Source organism: Carettochelys insculpta, chromosome 23 (genome assembly GCF_033958435.1).
Source record: "Carettochelys insculpta isolate YL-2023 chromosome 23, ASM3395843v1, whole genome shotgun sequence".
Taxonomy (NCBI): Eukaryota; Metazoa; Chordata; order Testudines; family Carettochelyidae; genus Carettochelys; species Carettochelys insculpta.
Window position 1 is genome coordinate 4,048,433 of NC_134159.1, and position 20,127 is coordinate 4,068,559.

Sequence of the window (20,127 nt, forward strand, 5' to 3'; positions counted from 1 at the left end):
AACAGCAGGTGTAGTGCTAGGGTTCTCTTAAGGCCTACAAGCATTTGATTTGGGCTCACGACTCAAAGTGACTAACCCTCTAAAAATATAACTAGCAGCCTGCTGTGGGAAGCACGGGACCAGAGGAGAAGGAGGGTGGTAATATGCAGTAGGAATATTTAATGAGCTGTGGAAAAAGCTGAGAGGACAAGCAGCCAGCCTTGGGGGATTCTCCTCAGGACAACCCAGGTAGCACCAATGCAGGGCCACAACGCAGCTTCACCTTGTGACCTTGTGCTAACAGGTGAGAACACTGAGGGCTGGATCCCCAGCTCCTGTGAATGGAAAAGGGAGGCTACTGCAGCTGCAATGGTTTACACCAGCTTTGGGAATCTGGCCCTCCATTACGCGGAGGCTGGCAAGGGCAGCAGAATTACCGTGTTCGATTTCACATTCCTTCTCGGCCAGCTGCTCGAAATCCCGGATGATGGACTTGGCAGCCAAGTGGTGGAAGGTCTCGTTCCATAGATCCCCTTCGGTGCTCTCCCGGCTCTCTCGGTTCTGGAACAGGGGCCGGATGTCAAAGGTGATTTCCCACTGGACAGGTTCGTGACTCTTCAGTCCCTTCACCACTGCCTTGCAAGTGGCCATGGGGGAGCGTGGACAACCCCTGACAGAGCTGAGCTCAGCGTCTTGGGGATCCCAGTCTGAGGATGTCTCTGTTTCAAAGACAAAGGAAGGGTGCTGGGAAGACTCTGCAGGCGAGAAACAGACACATAATGCATTAGCATCAAAGCAAAGAGCAGGGCCTAAAACAGTCTGCCTCCCATCCTCTGCCATTACTGATATGTCAAGGAACTGCCCCCTCAGGGGCCACTCTGACAACATGCCAGAGCAGGAGTTAGACTCCAGACCGATGGTCAGGGCACAAGGGGTCAGGGTCTGCTCTCACTAGCACCCCTTGGTGTCAGTGGGTTCCTGTATTCTGTACCTGATGGCAAAGGGGGTCAAATGACTCGGGGAAGAACATAGAGGCTTGGTGCCTCAATTTCCCCATGTTCAGTGGGGATGACCCCAATTTCCTGGGTGTTTATGAAGTGTCATTCGTGTTTGTAAAGTACTTTGTGATCCTTGGATGACAGGTGCAATAGCAGCACTGCATAATAAAAGTAATAACGAACAACAAGAAGAAAGGATGTCTCTCCTGGAAACGCCATATCCCAGAATGAAATATTTCATCTTCGTACCAGCAACTAGTACTCTTGGCAGACTGTGAAAGAGGTTAGCAGCTGAGGGCTGCAGGAGACGGTGCCATGGGCTGCACCAGGCCTTTGCCCACTTTCATGCACACTGATCCCCCCCTGCTCCATTTCCTCCTCTGTCCAAAATCCATCTCTGCAGCTGCAGGCCTGGCCATTCACAGGGGAACACAAGAGAGCATTAGCCACTTTGCAATGCATGCTGGGATACACAATGAGGCAGAAAGGGGCCAGAACATTGCTAAGGGTGATTGACAATCATCTGGTGCTTTAAAATAAGGAGCTGTTCTAGAAGAACATATGAAAAAGCGTTGCCAACCTTGAATGAAAACAATGACACACCTTCCATTGACCCTCCCCCACTTCCTCCGACGGGGTCAGGGTTACCAATTTGGGTTGGACATATTCCTGGAGATTTCATCACACAATGTGAGCTTTAATTAATGATTACTCTAATGCCTGGAGCCTCCAAGACAATCTGAAGGGTTGGCAACCCTACGGCTTGGTGGTCACCATCTGCTAGCCACCATGGGTGTCTATGGACACCCTGATGTGATCATGCCACAGACGGCCTTCCACACGTCCCCCGGGGTCATGCCCTTTCTCGAGCCATCTCTTTCGACCATGCACATGCCCCAGGACAGGGTTACAAGGGAATCGTGGGGCCGCCTGACATACCCTGGCCTGGCTCTGTCAATGGGCATGGGAGATAGGCTGATTTACTACTGTTAAGGATTGGGTCCAGGGAGTGAAGCGAAGTTTGGTTTGCCCCATACATGCCGTGAAAGGGTTAATAGGGACTTGAGAAGTCAGTGAACCAACCTGGGGGCACCAGGCGACTGAGCCAGGCCTAATTAGGGATAAAGCCCAGCCAGGAGACGGGGGCTGTTTGTTTTGGTGTCGCTTTGTCTTTTGCTTGGACAGCCCAGCTGGAGGTAAGCCACCCAGAGGAAAGGCGATGGGGGGGACCCTTTCTCTGGGAAGTGGCCTTGAGGAAACAGAACTGAGTAGCTACTCAGGGTTGAAGTGGAAGTGTGACTGGAGACAGTGGAGCTGGAACCTGCCTGAAGCCCTGACTGAAGAGGATTGTTGAATGCACAGGAGCCTGGGCAAGGCAAGGGGCAAAGGGTGGAGGACGAGACATCCTTGTGAGGCGAAGGAGGCCAGCTGGGCCCAGCCAGGCTGAAGGTTTGCTTTGTTTCCATGTCGGCTGGACTTTAGGACAGGATACGGTGGCCCCCAGAGTGGTCTGGCTGAACAGCTAGGACCTCTTCTGGCTGGTGTAGGCCAAAAGAAAAGGGGAGCCAGTGAGGCAAAAAGGGCTGCAATTCCACACCTGGCCAGGAGGAGGCGTGCTGGGGCAGCAGCAATTTGGCTTTGCAATTTGACAGAAGTTTCCTAATTTACCTACAAACCCCCTACACAAAGGGCACTGGGGTGAGAGGTGCGCAGGCAGGTGGGTTAGATCACTGCTCAGCTTGGCAAATGTTATCACCTTGTGACACACTTCAGCACTCATTATAATTTCATGGCACACCCCACATATATAACCCAATCCCCTCCCCTCCCCCACAGCCAGGCACCCCAGCTCCCCACTATAACCCAACCCCCTTCCCCTTCCCCACAGACAGGCACCCCTGGCTCCCCACTATAACCCAATCTCCTCCTCTCCCCTGCAGCCAATCCTCCTCCCCTCCCCAACAGCCAGGCAACCCACCTCTCCACTATAACCCAATCCCCTCCCCTCTCCTGCAGCCAGGCACCCCCAGCTCCCCACTATAACCTAATCCCCCTCCCCTCCCCCACAGCCAAGCACCTCCAGCCCACCCCCCGCTCTAACTCGATGCTGGCAACTCACCAGAGCCCCCATCACTGCTGCCCCAGAACCACCACCACTGCTGTCCCACACTTCTCCCACGAAGCTGTGGCCTGTGTGAGCAAAGCGGCGTACGGCACGCCCGGCACGTGGCACTAAGGAACACTAAGTGCTCCTTCACAGCACACCAGTGTACCACGGCACACCGGCAGCAGAGCACGGGGTTAGACTGCTTGGCCGGCTGTACTCCAGAAGCCAGCCCCCTCCATATCAACCTCCTGCACATCACTTACCCTGATCTCCAGGGCTCCGGCTGTCCGAGGAGGACCTCAGGGCAGAGCTGGTCTCTGGCTGACCCAGGCACCTGCCTGGATCCATTTGCTGGAGACCATCCAGTGGCTGGGGAGACTCCACGTTGTGACAGAACAACATGCAGCTCTGGTGCAGCAGAGAGGTCCTCCTGGCACCAGTGCCTTGTATTTGGGCAGTGGTGCCGTAGGGGCTGGCTGTGAAAGGCTGCGAACAGGGAAAGGTCAGAGTGGGGACATTGTCGGGGTGTACAGTGGCAGGTGTGGCCTCTCTTGGAAAGATATGGGCACAGCAATTTTTGGAGGGGTGGGCCTGTGGGGAGACAGGTGGAAAGAGTTAGGGAATGGACAGACTGACAGAGAGGGGAGATCCTACCACCTAACAAAGTTCTCTCTGATCTTTTCCATCCAGATGCTGAATAAATTTTTCTATGCACACTGAAGCCTGTGCGGACATGCACCACCCGTAGAAACAGCAACCTGGCTGCGGCTGCTCTGCTGGTCAGCTGGGAAGCATTGGAATCCCTCCTGAGCAGCTGCTCATGTGCTTGGCTTACCAGGAATCTTGCTCCCTGCCCACTGGTGTTTGACCCCTTCCCGATCCCGCTCTCTTATTGGCTTGCCAGGCATGCAAAACGCTACTGGGTGAAATGGCAGATGTTTCCTGGACAAAGGTGCTCTCCTTGTCCCCTGCCCCAAAGTCCCCCTGGCTGACAACTGGAGTTTATTTCTCAGTATATGTCCCAGATGCATCTCCACTGGGGCTGGAATCATAGAATCATAGAGTCACAGAGCTGGAAGGGACCTCAAGGGGTCATAGAGTCCAGCCAGCTCCCCCAAGCAGGATCAACCCGAACTAAGTCATCTCCAGAAGGTTTGGGAGCATGGGCGGAATGTCAGTCATCACTCAACAGGTCTCAGAGGGGCTGCTGGGGTGACAGCACTGGGCAGAGATGCCTCTATCATGTGCTTGAAGGCAGGAGAATGGGAGAGCTCACAGGCTTTGTCCATTGATAGCTTTGGTCCACAGGCTTCCCATCAGTATAACACCCTTTCAAATCTTTCTTCACCTTCCTTCAGTGTACTTCGAGACACAGACAAGTCATCTAAATAACCTCATCCTTGCGGTAAGTTCATGCCTCCTACAGCTTTCTCCAGGAGACACCCCTTGGGGCGTGTGGTTTAAGGACGGAATGAGTCATCCAGTAAGTCTGGCTCCCAGCGCACTCCTGAGCGAAAGGATAAATGTGACTTTCATCAACCCAGCTCTTCTAATTACATCACACGGAAATTAAGAGAAGGACGAGCTAGGCTGGGGCCCAGCTATGGAGTTGACTTACTTCATTTAAAACCTTGTACTCTGAGTCATCTACAAGTCTCCTCCACTTCACTCTGTCTCGAGACAAAACTTCTAGCTGACCCCAGACGTACCCCAGTTGCTGTCCTTCAGTCTCAGTAGATCTTCTCCATGTTGTCCCAGGTCTTCCTCTTCTGCGTTTTCCTTGCAGGTTGCATTTGAGAGCTTGATGGACTGTGCTGGATGATGTTTTGCTGAGAGTGTGGCCCAGCCACCCCCACTTTCTTCTCTTGATTTCAGCATCTTGCCCTGTCTGTTCCAAAGCTCCTCAGTTGTGACCAAGTCTTGCCAGTTGATGGGAAGGATGTGCCTCAGGCACCTGTTCACACGTGTCTGTAGCTTGTGATTTGAAGACATTCATAAACAGGTGCCTGAGGCACATCCTTCAAATCAAATGGCAAGACTTGGTCACAGCTGAGGAGCTTTGGAACAGAGCAGGGTCTCTCATGCAGTGGCACCTAGACCACTTGCACAGAGGAAGACAGCGTCTCCCCTACAGCCTTCGCTGAGCGCCAGCTGGCCTTTAGCTCAAGCGATAGAGACTCCTGCACTGCGATCTCAGGTTCGAGTCTGCCTATGGGCAATTACACTAAAACTGGCTATGCTGGAGGTTATGCTGGCTTAACTCCATGGCCTGGGAGACTGGTGGCCACTATTGGTGGGTGGGCAGTGCATGAAATTTGCACACCTCTGAGTGACATATTAAACTGATTTAATTTTCTAGGGCAGACCCAAACTTAGGCAGCAGCACTTATGCTTCTCTCCAGCAGGTAGCACCTAACCAAGGAGATGCCTGATGTGGGCTCAGGGAAACATCTCTCTGTGGCAGCTGCAGCTGTCCTTCTCCATTAAGAACCCTGCTTCTTCCCCTCCTGAAACTTCTCCCTCAGGGATCAGGGAAGTGCCTGAGAGTTTAAACCATCCGCAGGGAATTGCTGACCTTTCCTTTCCAATTGTGATAGGGGCACGGTGAGAACTCTGCCTTCACATGTCTGAAAATGTCAGGATTCCCCCGACACACACCTCCAAACCACAGCCCTAGGTGGCCCTCCAAATGTGAGAGAGGCAGCAAAACAAGGCAGCCATTAAAGCCAAGCCGAACTCTGCTGCATTCTGCTGTGCCCCATCTTGTCTTCTATGCACCCTAATTCCTCTCTCCCTGGCTGCCCCTACCTGTGCTCACACAGAGTGCGGCAAAGACATGGGATGGCTCCAGCTCTGCAGCACAGAGGGAAGGAAGAAGCATCCACTCTGGCTGGTCAGTCATTAAGCATCCCTTAGAAACATCTGGTCACAGTGACATTCCATAGCCGAGCACCCAAAGCATTCACCTACCCCGGAGGCAATTGTTCTGCCCACCTTAGGGCACCCTCATCAGAGCAGACGTAGAATTTTTATTTAAAAACACACCCAGGTGACTACGCCTCAGTGACCAGGTGCAGGGGCAGCCTTGCAGCAGGTGATAAAGCTCCCAGATTCTAGGAGCAGAATAATTCCTCTCCCCTGCATTGTACTCATCCGTTTCTCCACTCTCTTCCCCCGCCCTCCCCACCCTCCATCTGCTCAGCCCTACTCCCTGCCAAGCTCTGTAACCTGTGGCACATAAGAAACACTTTGAAGACCTCCGTTACCCTCTTCAAGGTTACCATGGGAACAAGGAGGCAGCGGCAGCTGCGACTGCTCTTGTCTCGTTGTGGGTCCTGATTTCGAAGGAGCCCATCTCAGGCGCGTCAAAGGCCAGAGGGAGCCATTCCAAACCCTGGCCTGAAACTCGTCCTTTGATTCACTGCAGACCACGGAAATCCCACCGTCAGTGAGGTGGTTTTCAGTGAATCCCACCTCTTTATTTCCATGTATAATGACCTCAGCAGGGAGCTGAGCAGACTTCTTGTGGGCTGAACCTCAGCCCCATCCCACTCAGAACTCCTAAAATATCCCTGGTCTCCTCTTGTCAAAAGTCACTATCCTTGGAGCATAGAGCTCTGTGCTTAACCCTGTCACACAAGCCCTAAGACGCTGTTCCAGCTGGCAGCAGGAAGAGCAGCTTGGAGGCTGCTCTATCTTGCACCAGGGGCTGAATTAAGTTCCAGCTGTCTCCAGGATGGTGGGGAAGGAAAACAGTGACAAAAGCCACGTGTGTCCCCCACTGCAGGTGCTCTGGGTGGAATTCAGGCACACGTGAATCTCTGTGGCCAATGGAGTACCACAAGGGGATGAACAAGGCTGTTAAGGTGTGAACATGATTACAATTACAGGGACCTTAACACTAACTCATCCTGGGGCTAATTCTGGGGAGTGGGATGATGTAGCCCTTTGTGTCCACATAGAAAGAAAGAAGCTGTAAATTACAGCAAAAACTGTCCAGCAACTTGCTTGATACAGATTTTCTCTCCAGCTCTTTTTGTGCCCTACCATTCATTGCCTTAGACCCATTCTTATATTAACAGGGGTTCTGCATCACGACTAACTTTGTGTGCTGCTGTGAGGCACACAGACATTGCTGGGTTTTATCTCATGTGGCCAAACTCGAGTGAAATAGGAACCCAAGAAGAATGAAAAGATATAACCAGGATCAAACAAACAACAAAACAAAGCTCAGGGCCCTCTGATGAAGGAGACGGTCGCAATGCTGACAAAACACGTGAGCCCCGGCTGTGAAAAGAAGTGGTGGAGCTGTCGTGCTTCCCAGCTGGAGATCTGGAGAGGATCTTTCTAACTGCTGGGCTTTATGTCTGGCTGCAACGTTCTTTTTTCTTAGCACCACGTGGCAGTATAAAACTCACACACATCCACAGACGCGCAGGGTGAGCGTGCTCCAGATGGGAGCCCCTAGAATCTGGGAGCTTTGCTTCCTGCTGCTCTGCACCTGATCTACACCTCCTCTTGCTCTGCTCTGCACCTATCATTGGGGCATAGTTCCTCGGGTGTGTTTTTAAGTAAAAGTTCTCCATCTGCTCTGATGAGGGCACCCCAAGGTGGGCAGGTGACCACGGTGTGACTCTAGCTACTGGTTCGGAGACAGCGCCTCAGGAGAGGAGGCACTGGAAGAGCATCCTACACACCAAAGATTGTGCTGGGAGCAATGTTTGAAGGGAGCGGGATCACGCCAGAGATGGGTGGGAGGAGGAGTCAGCAAAGCTGTTGCATTGGAAAGGCAAGTGAGCACCCTGCAAAGCAGCCACCGGGCCTGGGTCTGGAATCCTCCACTGTGGACCCCCTTTGCTGAAGAGCCCAGGGCCAGATGTTTAGCTGTGCAGCCCTCACACCTTGGGGACAGATTTTCAGATTTTGCAGCCCCCATGTAACGCTGACAGCTGGGCTTTCAGGAGAACTCAGCACCCGCCATGCACCAGCACACAGATAACTCAAAGACCAGGATCAGGCCCCTGCTGCCCAGCCAAGGTGAGTCCCTTTGAAAACCAGCCCTATGTGGCCACACCCATGAGGACTGAGTGTCCAGGGGAATGGATGTGGCATTAAGACTGCTCCGTTGGGTGTGGGGGGTGTGAAGGGTAAGAAAGGCTCTTGTTCTGCTGCTTCTCCATTGGAGATGGGCTGGGGAGTCGCAGCAGCTGCTGGAGCTCCAGGCTCCAATGGAAGGAAACAGCACAACGGGCAGGAGCTCTGCACTGGATGTAACAGGACCTTGGGGCAGTGCTCCGACTTCGCAAGCACAGGGAGGCTGAGCTGGCATAAGAGGGGCAGCAGCGTGGAGAGATTCAGGTGAGGCCCAGCCGGTATATCTCACTGTCCAGGCCTAGCCCTGTCCCTTACCTGGAAATCCGCTAGCCACGGCTGTGGCTCTGGGCTGAGCTGGCACAGATCCTGCAGGTGGGCTTTGCGAAGGGGATTCTTCCCCAGAGCTGCGCTTGGGTCACTGGCTGTGGGCACCTTCCTGAAAGGCTCATGGTCGGCAATCTGATTGGTGCTGTACACTCTTCGCCTGCAGGAGGCTTTAAGGTCCAGCCCTGTTCAAAGAAGAGCTGATCAGCAGCGGGACCAGACAATGCCAGCCAGGCCTTTAACATCCCGCCTTGGGCAGCAGAGAGCAGAAGGCCCCTTCCTCAAGAGGGCAGAGAGCCCTGCTCACACACACTGACCCTGAGCCCACAGAGAAATCACCCTGGGCTCCGCTGGGAAGAGAGACCTTGGATGGGACAGAGAGAAAACAGAGATGGGGAAGGACAATGGGGAGATGTGCCCTTTCAGGCCCCAAAGGAAAAGAACCCTCCCCATGCTCAGATGTATGGGTGCTCCCGGCCCTGATGGGGCCAAGCTTTGTGCTACAATACATGACTGCCCCCAATTGGACTGAGGTTCCTAGAGCACCTTTTGTCCTGAAGGGTCCCTGACCCCACGACTGGGCAGGCAGCGCCTCCTGGGATGGCTCACAGTCATAGCACACAAAACACGGCTGGAATTTGAGTGGGCCAACAGGATTAGCACCCTTAGTCTGGGGAAAAGGACCAGGGGCTCTTTCATGCCCAGGAGGTCAGGATCTCAGTTTTACGTCTGCCCCAGAGGCCTCTCTCCTAACTGCTGAGTGTGACTTTAGCACTTGTGCGGGGAAGGGAGTGTCCCGCAAGTCACAGGAATGTCTGGCCAGCACTGTTCCCTCGAGTCTTTTCCAGCCATGCGCAGAATCATTTTTTTGTGCACTGAGGCATGTGCAAATGTGCAGTACCAGGAGAAGCAAAAACACTATCTATGGGCACTCTGCCAGTCAGCCAGGCAGCATTTTAATCTCTCCCATGTAGCCGCACAAGCGCACAGTTCACAGGAACCACTACTTAGCAGGATAGTTGCACCTCTCTTTTCTCTTCCATGCTTAGTAAGGAGTTAAATATCATTTGCCCCATTCTTCTGATGGGGAACATAAGGCAGGGAAAGGTAAAGCGACTTTCCCTAGGTCACAGGCTGAGTCAGTAGCAGAGCTGGGAATAGAAAACCAAAGTCCTGATTTCCAGTCCCCTAATCTGACCTCTCTCCCTCCCTCCCTTTGTGGAAGAAACAGGGCCTGGCATGTCCTCAGAGGGATACACCACTACGGCTGCCTACTAAGGGGAGGGGTTCCGTAAATTCATACACCTGGACTTGGAACTTGGCTTGATCTGAATCTTTCATGGGGTCTCAACAAGCCCCGGAGGTCATTTCTTGCCAATGGCTTTGGCTACGAGGTGTGAAAACGCTGCAATAATATCCCAGCTCAAAGCCCTAGAATGTGCTGCAAATTCTGGGGGGAAACCTGGTCTCAGTGAGTTCTCAGTTCGATTCCCAGACATGTTTGGATAAAGCATCCAAGCTGCATGGATTCACTGAGCCTTGCGTGATTTGTTGCCACTTCTCCCAAGACCCCTGGCACTTTGCAGAGGTACAGCGCAGCGATGTGATCTGAAAGCAACAAACAGCCCCTAAAGGCAATGCTCAGGCAGAGGCATGGGGTTTACCACAAGAAGAAACTGACCAGGATCTGTGTCAGATTCTCTCCCCAGTTCATCACCAACTACAAGGAGATCAGGGGTCTTCTCTGAAGGGAGCCCCCCCTCCAAGTCCTTGGGAGAGCTCCAGCTGTCTGAGCCAGGTCCCTCTTCCTGGGAGTGAAAGAAAACGGAGCTGCCTGACTCCTGGGAATGCATCATGCTGTAGCGTCGCCTCTTGTCCTGGGGAGGAAAAGGGAAGAGAGCAATGGGACAGGATTGCTGCAGGCATTCTGCCTTGCCAGGCCTGGAGAGGGTTCAAGATGTGCACGGAATCAGCAGTCGGAGCAAGTTGGATGCTATCCCCCCACCCGCTACCCAGTGTCCAGTGCCCCTGCTCCCTTAGATCCATGTCCCTTCTTTCCTCCTTCACTGCTCCTGACACTTCATCCCTTCACTTCCGTATGCCTCAGATGATTGCAGCTGGTGGATTTCAAGCCTGCTGACTCTCTTGTCGATGTGTGCTACACTTGTGAAGGAGAGGAGAGGAGCAAAGCACAGTGGGATCGAACAGCCATCCCACCATCCTCTAACCCTCAGCAGTGCCCAGCTGACCAGTGGATGGAAGTGGGGCAAGCTCCTCCACAAGACACCCTGTCTGGGAGCAGAGTTTTTCATGTATGTGTCTAGCGCATCCCAGGAAAGACTCAAGTCAGGGCTACCATGGCCTCGGTGGAGCAGCCCTGCAATGGCATGTGGCTACCAATCCAGAGCTCCTGCTGATCAGGCTCTCTTAGGCTTGGTCTACACTAGACCTTACAGTCAACTGCAGATACGCAACTCTAGCTGCGGCAATTGCGTAGCTAGAATCAACATATCTGCAGTCGACTGTAAGGTCTGTCCTCACTGAGGAAGGTTGACGGGAGCATTTCTGCAGTCGACTGTAAGGTCTTTCCTCTCTGAGGGAGGTTGACGGGAGCATTTCTGCAGTCAACTGTAAGGTCTGTCCTCTCTGAGGGAGGTTGACGGGAGCATTTCTGCAGTCGACTGTAAGGTCTGTCCTCTCTGAGGGAGGTTGACAGGAGCATTTCTGCAGTCAACTGTAAGGTCTAGCACAGACCAAGGCTGAGAGACAAGCTCCATGCCTGGGTGGAAGGGAGAGTGTGGCACCAGCTCCCTCCCACACCCACCTACACACTCACACAGTGCACAGGCATGCACACGCCCATGCCCCAGGCACATTCACAATACACCCACAATGCACCTGCACAGAAAAGCAAGCACGGATACACAAGAAAACATGCACAGGCATGCCTGACGCATGCTCCATTGCACGCACACTGCCCGTGTGAGAGCGGCTACTCACAGCTCGGGGATTGGAGATGTACAGGGAGGTGTCGCAGACAATGCCATACCCAACCAGCCGGTCACCGGGGAAGAGGCAGCTGGAACTGACTGGGGAGATCAAGACCTCGGTGGTTTCTGGAAAGACCCACTCCACGGTTACATCACTCAGGACAGGAGCCATGGCTTTCTTCAAAGACTTGATCATCTGACAGGACAGAGCACAGACGCACACGGATGGACAACCAGCAAGGGTGTTGCGAATGAGTGTGAATGGGTGTGGTGAGCATGGGCACGCAAGGGTGCCTGGGCATGTCAGCAGGCACGTGTGGGTGAGCATACCAGCGTGTGAACATACTGGTGTGTGTGAGACACAGTGAAGGGAAACAGACCTTCCCACCTGGCTTTCACAGCCTCCTATTGCCCTCTCCCAGAGCCCCTCATAATGCGATGTCTTGATCCTACCTGCCAGAACAGGCTGAGTGCACAGTGAGAAGCCAATGGCCCAGCTGCTCCTGTCTCCAGCCTGCATCTTACACAGGACACTTATGGGAAAGTGGGAAAAAATCCCCCTTTGCACATCTGGCTGATTCGACGAGGTGATTTGGGCAGAACTCGCCTCCTGCCCGGGGGCAGGGAGGAGAGACACCCAACTGGGGCTGATGGCCCTGGGTTCCCTTGGAACTCTCTGGCCACAGGCCTTCTGTCTCCAGCATTGCAACCCCCTCGGCACAGCATGCAGGTGGGTCCCCATCGTGAGATCTGCACTTCAGCCAAGCCGCCTGCGCCAGAGGCAACGAGCCCAACCTGGATGGAGTTTCAGAAAATCCGGTGCATGAATTTCAGCAGGTGCCTGGGCTGCAAGGTAATACTCCAAGCATTAGGATGGCAGGCAGGTCCCTGTTCTGTGTATTCCTTAATAATACACACATCGTGCAGAGTGTGCGCTAACTCCGGGATGTACAAAGTGGGGCACAACCACCCTCGGGGTGGGCATGTTAAATCATAAGAGGGGCACAGCACAATCAGCTGTTCGGTCCCAGGCTTATCCATCTAATTAAAAACGTTGAAATGTGTTAAAATGTTATGTCTGTATGTTCACATTGATATCCCCATGCATAAAGTTTTTACATTCCACAGACTTATTTTCTTACACATGCTGAACGGTTTGTATTTTTTCATATGACCCCAATCAAAACACCCACCCGGTTGGCTTACGTTAGACAGCTCGGGGGGCAAGGGGCTGCTAATTGCAGGGATGAAAAGTGGAGTCTGATGTAAAGAGATTGCTCAGCCCTGCTCTAACGCTACACTCCCTTCCCCATCTTCCAGCTGCGAGAGGCGCTTGTGTTTCTGGAGAGAATTCCCAGAGGCTTTCCAAACAGCTCTCTGGCACAGGCTCCGCGAGAGCTCTGTGCGCCGAATCAACGTGACTCATGTCGTTGAGTCTTTCTGAGGACAGAGAGCCCTTCTCTCTAGTGCACACAGAGGCCAACGGCAGCCCAGCACGGGACCAGCTGGGGACAAGTGGCATTGCTCTAGGTAAATCTGCATACCCCCCACTGACCTCACAGAATCACAGGGCTGGAAGGGGGGTCATCTAGTCCAGCCCCCTGCTTCAAGCAGGATTAACCCCCACTAAGTCATCACAGCCAGGACCTTGTCCAGCCGGGACTTAAAAACCTCAAGGGATGGAGAATCCACCACCTCTCTAGGTAACGCATTCCAGTGCTTCACCACCCATCTGGGAAGGAGGTTTTCCTAATATATAACCTACAGCTGTCCCTCTTCAACTTCAGACCATTACTCCTTGTTCTGCCATCTGACACCACTGAGAACAGTTTCTCACCCTCCTTTTTAGAGCTCCCCTTCAGGAAGTTGAAGGCTGCTATTAAATCACCTCTAAGTCTTCTCTTCTGTAAACTAAACAAGCCCAAATCCCTCAGCCTCTCCTCATAGGTCTTGTGCTCCAGACCCTTAATCATTTTTGTTGCCCTTCACTGAACCTGCTCCAGCAAATCCACATCCTTTTTATACTGGGGGGCCCAAAACTGGACACAATATTCCAGATGTGGCCTCACCAGTGCCGAATAAGGAGGAATAACTACTTCTCTAGATCTGCTCGAAATGCTCCTCCTAATGCACCCTAGTATGCCGTTAGCCCTCTTGGCTACAAGGGCACACTGTTTACTTATATCCAGCCTTTCATCCACCATAATCCCTAGGTCCCTTTCCATCGTACTGCTGCTGAGACAGTCGGTCCCCAGCCTGTAACAATGCTTGGGATTCTTCCGCCCCAGGTGCAGGACTCTACACTTCTCCTTATTGAACCACATCAGATTTCTTTTGGCCCAGTCCTCCAATTTATCCAGGTCCCTCTGAATTCTCTCTCTACCCTCCAACTAATCTACCTCTTTCCCTAGTTTTGTGTAATCCGCAAACTTACTGAGGGTGCAATCCAGTCCCTCATTCAGATAATTAATAAAGATGTTGAATAACACCGGCCCCAGAACCGAGCCTTGCGGCACTCTGCTTAAAACAGACCGCCATCCACATATTGAGGCACTGACCACTACCCGTTGTGCCTGACCATCAAGCCAGCTTTCTATCCATCTTATAGTCCAAGGATCCAATCCATATTTCCTTAACTTATGGACAAGAATGTTGTGGGAGACCGCAGCAAAAGCTTTGCTGAAGTCAAGGTATATCACATCCACTGACTTCCTCATGTCCACAGAGCCTGTTACCTCATCATAGAAGCTAATCAGGTTGGTCAGGCAGGACTTGCCCCTGGTGAATCCATGTTGGCTACTTTTGATCACTTTCCCCTCTTCCAAGTGCTCCAAAACGGATTCCCTGAGGATTCCCTCCATTATTTTCCCAGGGATTGAGGTAAGGCTGATGTGTTTATACTTCCCTGGATTGTCCTTCTTTCCTTTTTTAAAGATGGGCACTATGTTAGCCTTCTTCCAGTCATCCGGTATCTCCCCTGATCTCCAAGAGTCTTCAAGGATAATGGCCAAAGGTTCAGCAATGACCTCTGCCAATTCCCTCAGTACCCTGGGGTGCATTAAATCCAGACCCATGGACTTGTGCACATCTAGTTTTTCTAGATACCTCAGAACTTGTTCCTTCCCCACAGATGGCTGCCCTCCACCTTCCCATATAGCATTGTCTAGGACCGTCGTGGAAGTTGACCTTGTCCGTGAATACTGAGGCAAAAAAGCATTGAGTACTTCAGCTTTTCCTGCATCATCTGTCACTAGGTTACCTCCCTCATGCAGTAATGCCCCACACCTTCTCTGATAAGCTGTTTATTGTTCACACACCTGTAGAAACCCTTCTTGTTACTCTTCACATCCCTTGCCAGCTGCAGTTCCAATTGTGCTTTCGCTTTCCTGATTACTGCCCGGCATTCTCCAGCCGTATGTTTATACTCCTCCTTAGTCAACTGTCCACGTTTCCAATTCTTGTATGCATCCTTTTTGAATTTAAGAAGTTATGAACTTAGGCCAGTTTATGCTAGCTGGAGATCCAAGCTCACATCAATGTGTATGCTATCAGCAAATTGCTGGGGCACCTCTCCAATCGTCACTGTTTTCCTAAGAGGAACTGGTTTCCGGAGTGTGGAAAGAAGTTAAACAGAGATTTAAATACAGGGGATTTTGAACTCCCTGTGTGGCTCAATGTCCATAGCACAGGATTTGTCAGACACACCAAGGTGTGTTTGATGGGACCATTAATTGATGCCTCAGACGGCTGATGACCACCGGTATAACAAACAGGCCTGTACTCGTGACTCTGGATAAACACTCTTTCCTGTCTTTGGGCTTAATTTATAACAGATGCTTGTGCTTTTCTGTCTTGGAAAGTGTCTTCTAGACTAAAGAGGGAACAGGATCGGGTCCTTCCCTTAAAACAGCCCTTACAGCCAGCCTCTCTGATCCTGGAGCGAGGCTGGGCTGAGACAATGCGAGCCTGTCATGTTAGTGCACACCAAAGAGGGCAAGTCAGCCTTCCATGAACCATAGTAGCCCAATGAAAGGTGCTCAGGGGAGCTGATCGCTCTGTCCCAGAGGGTAAAACGCGTCAGTTTTAGGGTATGACTACAGTGCAAGACAGATCTGAACTAGCTTTAATCTAGCCAGCGCTGGTGCCAGAGCAGCAATGCTGCAGCAGCTTGGGTTTCAGTATGCCCTTGCCTCTCGCCTGGGCTTCACTACTGGATCCCAGTGAACTCGGGAGTGCTCAGACAAGCAGTAATCAGCCCTCCCTGCAAACACCCACACCCACAATTTCAGCACAAACTCCCCATTTGGAATATCAGTGCTGTAGGTGAGAGATGGGTGTAGGACCTCCAGTGTTAGCAGTGCTGGCATCCAGGGGGATAGGAGGAAAGCAGGAGAGGTGGGTATAGCCATGGCTGTGAATAGTAAACCCGCCCCGCTGCAGAAGGACAGCAGCTGCTCCCTTGCCCCAGCTCCCTTCTGCAGAGAAGCCTCCAGGCCTTGGGGCACCTGTCCAGCCCAACCCAGGCTCTGACCCCTCACAGTGGTGGGCAGAGGGGAGGGGTCCAGTAACAATACCTTTGGCTGCAGCCGCTCACCCTCTGCCAGGAATTCTGCGCTGCCCTTCGACACGGCAGCCAGCCCACGCACCAGCCTCCTGCAGGCACTCTGCCCGATGCCAAAGCTGTAGCACCTGGGGGAAGATGGAGACAGGATTCAGTTTGGGGCAAGGAGCTGGGCGTGGGGGTGGGTGAAGCAGGGGGCCAGGTATAGGATCAGTCCTCCAACCCCCGCAAATGCTTGACAAGGTAACTGCACTGAGCAGCCCCAGCTCCCCCTGACTTTGACAGGATCTGTGGGAGCTCAGCCTGTCTGGAATACCCTGAGCAATCACCTCTCAGGGCCTGACAACTAGGGCTGCTGCTGCGAGTCTGAGGAGAGCCTTCTTTTGCCTGAGTGAGGGATCCAGAGGTCCCACTGGCTCCCCAGAAGGGGAGGGCAGAGGGATGAGATGAACACACCAATCCTGGAGAACGAGAGGGAAATTTCTGATCTGGTTTTTATTTCTGTTCTGTTTCTCTGGCTTCTGTTGAGCATCCTGTGGCAAAGGTGCAGATCCTCATGCTTCAGCTAATCCTGCCCCCGAGGGGACCCAGTGGCAGATGTTTCAGGGGACAGCAGAAACCCCTCCAGAACACAGCTGACTTTGCGATCCTGTGTCCCAGGGGGCAGGAATCCCTTCCTAGCTCCCGGCAGATGCCCTCACCTCAGGGAAAGCCTGGGTGGCTCTATCATGTGAGCAGAACTGCAGAGCGTGTTACTTATTTCCCTTCCGAATGGATTCAGGGTGGTCTACACTTGGAAGTTAATTGGGATGCAGGTAGGATAGGAACTGAAAAAGCACTTACTATTCCTGACAACTCTACATGTGGAAAAGCTCTTAGTAATCTTACAGGGGCAGTTACTTGACTGCATTTCCGATCCATGCAAGGAAATCACCAGGAAAGACAACACTAACATCCAGTGCAGGCTCCATTCACATCTGACCCTTTCCACTCTAGCTCCCTGCAATACTCACTGAGCCAGGAGCAAGCCTGGGAAGCTAGGTGATGATACATACACTTTTCATGCAGACTCAAGGGAGCCAAGTCCCACAGCAGCTGTGAATCGCAGCACAGCCCTAAACTCCCCTTATTGAATGCCTGATCCTCTTTCTAAAACCACCCCAGGACATGTGACTCAGATACTGTGGCACCAAGTTCCATAAGTGCTCACGATGTCAGATAATTACTGTGTGTTTCCTTTAAGAGGCTTTAAACATGTTTGCTTTTCAGAATATTTGATTTCTAGGCTGTCCCACCCTGGACCCAGGCGGGCTCAGAAGCAGATGTTTAATAGACTGCACCAAACACTGCCCTCGGGTCGAGCCTCTGAGCAGCGAACATCAGCCAAGAGGCTGCTCTAGTGAAACTGCCGGCCCAAATTTGCTGGCTCAGATTACCTGGATGACTTTCCAGAGCAGCACCTGAATTTCTGGGATCCATTCCAATCCCTGCTACTACAATCTACTCTTCTGCCTTTCACTGTGAGTGCAGGATGACCGTGAAGTGTAAGACAGAGGCCTGCTCCTAGCATTGCCCTCCGAGGCCCCTAAATGCGGGTGTTTAGCAGATTGCCATAGGACCCCTGAGCTAGCCATACCTGGTGGAGAAGGAGTGGTTCCGCAGCAGCTCAATGACCTTCCCAGTGTTGCTTACAGCTCCGTCGGTCAGAAGGAAGAGCAGACGCGGGTGGCCCCTGTGGATGGGCTGACGGATGATCCACTTTAAAGGAGACAAGATGTTGGTGCCGCCCATATCAGCCCGGATCTTCTTGATGCTCTCGCACGCAATAGCCAGGCTCTCCTGCAGAGAGGGCAGAAGATCCCACTAGCTGGAACTGGCTTACTCGTGCTGCACAGGGCCCCCTAAATCCTAAGGCCAGCCCTGCTGCTGAGAGCATGACAGCAAGTCAATGGGAGAGCTGGGGATACAGCCCACTTCTCAACTTCTGGTCACCTGCTCTAACCACCAAGCCTGACTGCCTCTGTAAAAGGCATGCACCCAATGTATCTGCAGCTATTTTCCTAGCTGAAGTTCACCCCTCACGGAAGGAAGCTTGATTTTCATTGGGGTTTAAATAGGGTTGGTGCTTGCGTTGTTTGCTGTCCTCTGCAAGGAGGTAGTTTCACTCTGTGTGAAAGCTCATCTATGGTTTTGTAAACCCAGATGTTTGTCCTTAGACAGGGAGCTCTCTAGAAAACACGGGCAGGAGCCTCCTTATGGACAGGCTAGATCCCATTTGCCGAAGTCTGATGATATAAAGTTTGCAACCTCCCACCCTGCCATAATCTGGGCAGCAAGAGGACATGTGGTTCTCTTCTAGTGAGCACAGTGACAGCTCGGTGGAAAGGTAAGGTGCCTGAGGCAGAAGGCAGATGGTTTGATGAAGTCTGCTGGCTCAGCTCTTTTATGTTTCATGGGGTTTCTGATCATTTCAACCCTTCCACATGGCATTGATCATAGAGGGGGCAAGTGAATTGAAGAACCCCTGGCAAGGTTGGGGTCAGGTCCACATTCCCAGAAGAGGTATGGCCTTGGGTAGAAGGGGTGTGGCCTTGGGTGGAAGGGGCAAAGCTGGCTGGGCATAGCCAGCCCTCAGTGCCACCTGGATCACACGATGCCCTGCCACCCTCCAGCCAGCCCTTAGTGCTGCCCAGGGCTCCAGCAGTGATTTAAAAGGCCAAGGGCTCTGGCCACCATCACTGTCACTGTAGCGGTGGCTAGGAGCTCCAGACCCTTTTGAATCACCGGGCCCTTGGGCAGTTGCCTGCTTTACTCTCCTCCTCTTCGCCCTCACTGTCTTTGGACCTGACTGCTCAGCTCATTCAGGAGCAGCTCAGCATGGCTGGTGCAGAATGTCCAAGAAAGATGGGTTCCTAAAACACATGTGTAGAAACTCCAAACCTCCAAACTCAGGCCACCGCCCAAAGAACAGGGGTCCCAGTGTCTCAGTGGTTCTGTCCTCTCAGAGTAAGTACTTGGGACTCATGTAAGTGGCCCCTGTATCCAATGTGGATGGATCCAGGATAGTGGCCCCCCTCTGTTCATACCTGCCAAGGTCAGCATGGCGCCCACAGGAGGCAACCTGCACCAAAGAGTTTGGACTAGTGGTGTGTGCAGCTGTTTCACACAGTGGGGCCAAGCCGGCAGAGAGTGAGCCACACAATCCACTACCTGGACCGGACCATCTCAGGGCAGGGTGTGGTTGGCATTGGTTGCAGGATTTCCCTGATAATATCCTCCAAGGCAGCATGTGCCAGTCCCCACGGCAACAGCTGAGCTGCAAGGCCCTTTCCCTCTTCTCTAGCACCCATGAGTTCCAGTGTCCTCACCCACCTCACAGTAAGTCTGACTGGATGGAAAGAGGGCCTTAAAGGTGGACCCAAATCCGATGATGTTGAAGAGACATGCCGGTGCCAGGCTCTTGAGTATGACCAGCAGGGCATCCTGGGAGGATAGAGGGGAAAGAAGTGATAAGCCTGATATCTGCATGGTGGCCTGAGCTTTATCAGCAACACTACCTTCCTGGCCCTCCTTCTCCACCTTAACTACAACACTGCCCTGCCTCAGCTGCATGCAGGCTACTTTGAAGTAGCCTCTAACTTTGAAGCTAACTTTGAAATTAGTTCCTAGTGTAGATGTACCCCAAGTGAATCCTCACCAGTGCTCAGCGGAGTAGGATAATTAGTTCCCATCTTTTACACTCTAGCTAATATACCCCAGAATTATATCAGCCTTGTTCACAGCTGCTTCACATTCGTAACTCAGATTCTGTCTGTGATCCACTATAACCCCTGGATCCCTTTTAACAGCATTACTGCCTAACTAGGTATTCCCTATTTTGTGTCATGTATTTGAGTTTTCCTCCGTAAGTGAAGTACTTTGCACTTATCTTTGTTGAGTTTCATTTTGTTGATTTCAGGCAATTTCTCTAATTTGTCAAGGTCATTTTAAATATAATCCTAGGCTCCAAAGATCTTGCAACCCCTCCCAACTTGGTCTCAGGCTCCAATTTTATATGCATATTCTCTGCTCCAT

General features: G+C 52.4%; 1 protein-coding gene across 1 annotated transcript in view; it reads right to left on the reverse strand.

Moving 5' to 3' along the window:
* The window catches only part of VWA5B1 (von Willebrand factor A domain containing 5B1), a 57,000-nt gene that overhangs the window by 15,164 nt on the left and 21,709 nt on the right, over window positions 1-20,127 (reverse strand). The window contains exons 8-15 of the mRNA XM_074975743.1: window positions 19,426-19,536; window positions 17,690-17,892; window positions 16,067-16,181; window positions 11,503-11,688; window positions 10,184-10,379; window positions 8,494-8,687; window positions 3,348-3,570; window positions 417-734 (exon numbers count right to left, since the gene is read on the reverse strand). Of these exons, the coding sequence (XP_074831844.1) occupies window positions 417-734; window positions 3,348-3,570; window positions 8,494-8,687; window positions 10,184-10,379; window positions 11,503-11,688; window positions 16,067-16,181; window positions 17,690-17,892; window positions 19,426-19,536 (1,546 nt within the window). The remainder of the gene's footprint in view (window positions 1-416; window positions 735-3,347; window positions 3,571-8,493; window positions 8,688-10,183; window positions 10,380-11,502; window positions 11,689-16,066; window positions 16,182-17,689; window positions 17,893-19,425; window positions 19,537-20,127) is intronic.